The 1,999-nt window shown below is 51.6% G+C and overlaps 1 protein-coding gene across 1 annotated transcript in view; it reads left to right on the forward strand.

Moving 5' to 3' along the window:
- The first annotated feature begins 874 nt into the window (after positions 1-874).
- The window catches only part of LOC112961784 (early activation antigen CD69-like), a 2,715-nt gene continuing 1,590 nt past the window's right edge, over positions 875-1,999 (forward strand). Inside the window, exons 1-3 of the mRNA XM_026057319.1 lie at positions 875-1,214; positions 1,335-1,430; positions 1,708-1,899. Coding sequence (XP_025913104.1) covers positions 1,211-1,214; positions 1,335-1,430; positions 1,708-1,899 — 292 coding nt within the window. The 5' untranslated portion in view covers positions 875-1,210. The remainder of the gene's footprint in view (positions 1,215-1,334; positions 1,431-1,707; positions 1,900-1,999) is intronic.

A 1,999-nucleotide genomic window follows, 5' to 3' on the forward strand; every position in this document is an offset into this window, starting at 1 on the left:
AACTCTACACCACTTCAGTCTGATATTCTCTAACAGTCCTCCCTCTGTTTTTATTAAGCATCCCTGCTAATATGTTAAGCAGAGTTCTTGAAGCCTTTCAAGGCGTACTATCACTCTCCATAATCTTATGTGCAATATGATTGTAAGTAATAGGCAGAGCACAGTTAAACTTAACACAACTACTACTGGGTGCAACATGTGATTATAGATCCCTGTTGCGGTTGGTGACCATCCCAGAAGAGTCTCCCACCAATGATATTCTCCATCCTTCTTCGCTCTTTCCAAGATGTGGTGTATCGCTTCTGTATCATGATGAACGGCGATTACAGTTTTTTTGTTCATTGTTTTGGATGTGTTTTAACAGTTGACACAGGTCATCATGTTGTAGTAGTTCCTTCACTAATGTAAGATTCATTCCGCTGGGGGTAGGCAATAAATCTTGACTTAAGGTATAATTAGATTGTAATAATTGATAAGACACAACAGGAGCTGAATAATTAAAGTCACAGCCCATAATTTTAGTAAAATTACAAACACAAATATTTGAGTGATTACTTGTGTCTACAGTAATGTTATCTACAAATATAAGATCACAGAGGGTTCTCATACAGACACATCCTTTTCCAATATATACAAATATGGTTTCATGGGTTTCATCAGGATGTATTTCAAAATGACAAACAATTTGTTCAGTATCAAGACAAATGTCTTGAGCTTTGATGGTATTACTCTCACAAATAAATCCTTGTTGTTCCCATGCAACACGTGTTAACATCAACAGTTTGCCGTTCGTTTCTGTTGCGTTGGGCCCACGTTCTATGTTCTGTCAGATAGAGTATCGTTAACTCCTAAGCGTACAATATGTTCACTTTGATTCCATCTATCTCCTCTGGCCCTTACTCACCCCCTTCCTCTAGTTTCTTTCAACCTGTCTCTTAACACAGCTGCTAACACACTCACTTCCTCTTTCTTTTGTCATCTCTTTTCTTTCACTTTCTTTTCTATCTTCACCAGCACCAATGGGCACTCCAGTGCCGGAACCTCTGGAACACGTGCTGTTAGCCCCTGAATCTGTGACTCCTGTGAGGCAAGAGAAGAACAGGTCCTGCTTCACTGAAGAAGTCCAAGAGCAGCCCCTGGACGAACCGGGTCCCCTGGCAGAGTCAGGCGTGGGTCTGCTGTGTTGGCAGGCACGAAGAAGAGGGTGCTGATGGGTGAGTCCAAGGTGTGGGGTGCAGAGAGGGACCGGTGTCCCTCTGGCAGTGTCCCCGCTGGCCTGCTGCCTGCTCTGGGACAGCCGCATCTCCGCTGTGAGTGGCTTTTTGTTCCTCCAGGCGACCTGCGCAGACCCTGTCGATGGCACCTCCCAGTGCTGGCTGTGAGCATGGCCCTAAATGTCGTTCTGCTCGTTTGCATTGCTGTAGTGGCAGGTAAGGGAATGGACGGCTGTGCGGCGTCAGCGTGGAGCTGTCCGTATGCGTATGTGGCCGTCCCTGCATGGGTGCCGGGGGTCTCCGGGGGAAGGAGAGGGGAGCAGGAAGCCCGGCTGCAGCTTGGGGTCTCAGTTGGGGCCTGGGAGCAGGGCTGTGGGTGGGGGTGGCTGGGGGGCTGCAGCACAGAGCCTGGGGCCGCCTCCTTCTCAGTGCCCCAGCACCATCCCTGCGGATGCAGAGGGCGACATCTCACCACCTTCCCGTCCCCCTGCAGCAAGCTGGCCTAGCAACCCCCAAACCGCTGGCGCTGCTGCCACCATGCTGGTCTGCTGCGACGCCTGGATCGGGTACCGTGGGTTGTGCTACTACCTCTCACAGGAGGAGGGGAGCTGGGACTCGAGCCAGCATGCCTGCTCCTCGCTGGGGGCCTCGCTGGCTGTGCTGAAGCGGGAGTGGGAAGTGGTGAGTGCGTGGGGCACCGTGGGAGCGGGGGGGCAGCCGTGGAGGGGCGCTGGGTCAGGCAGAGGGGCTGGCGGGGCCAGGGCCACAGTCGATGCCCCCCGAGC

This window comes from Apteryx rowi, unplaced genomic scaffold (assembly GCF_003343035.1).
Source record: "Apteryx rowi isolate R43461 unplaced genomic scaffold, aptRow1 scaffold_1380, whole genome shotgun sequence".
Classification (NCBI taxonomy): Eukaryota; Metazoa; Chordata; class Aves; order Apterygiformes; family Apterygidae; genus Apteryx; species Apteryx rowi.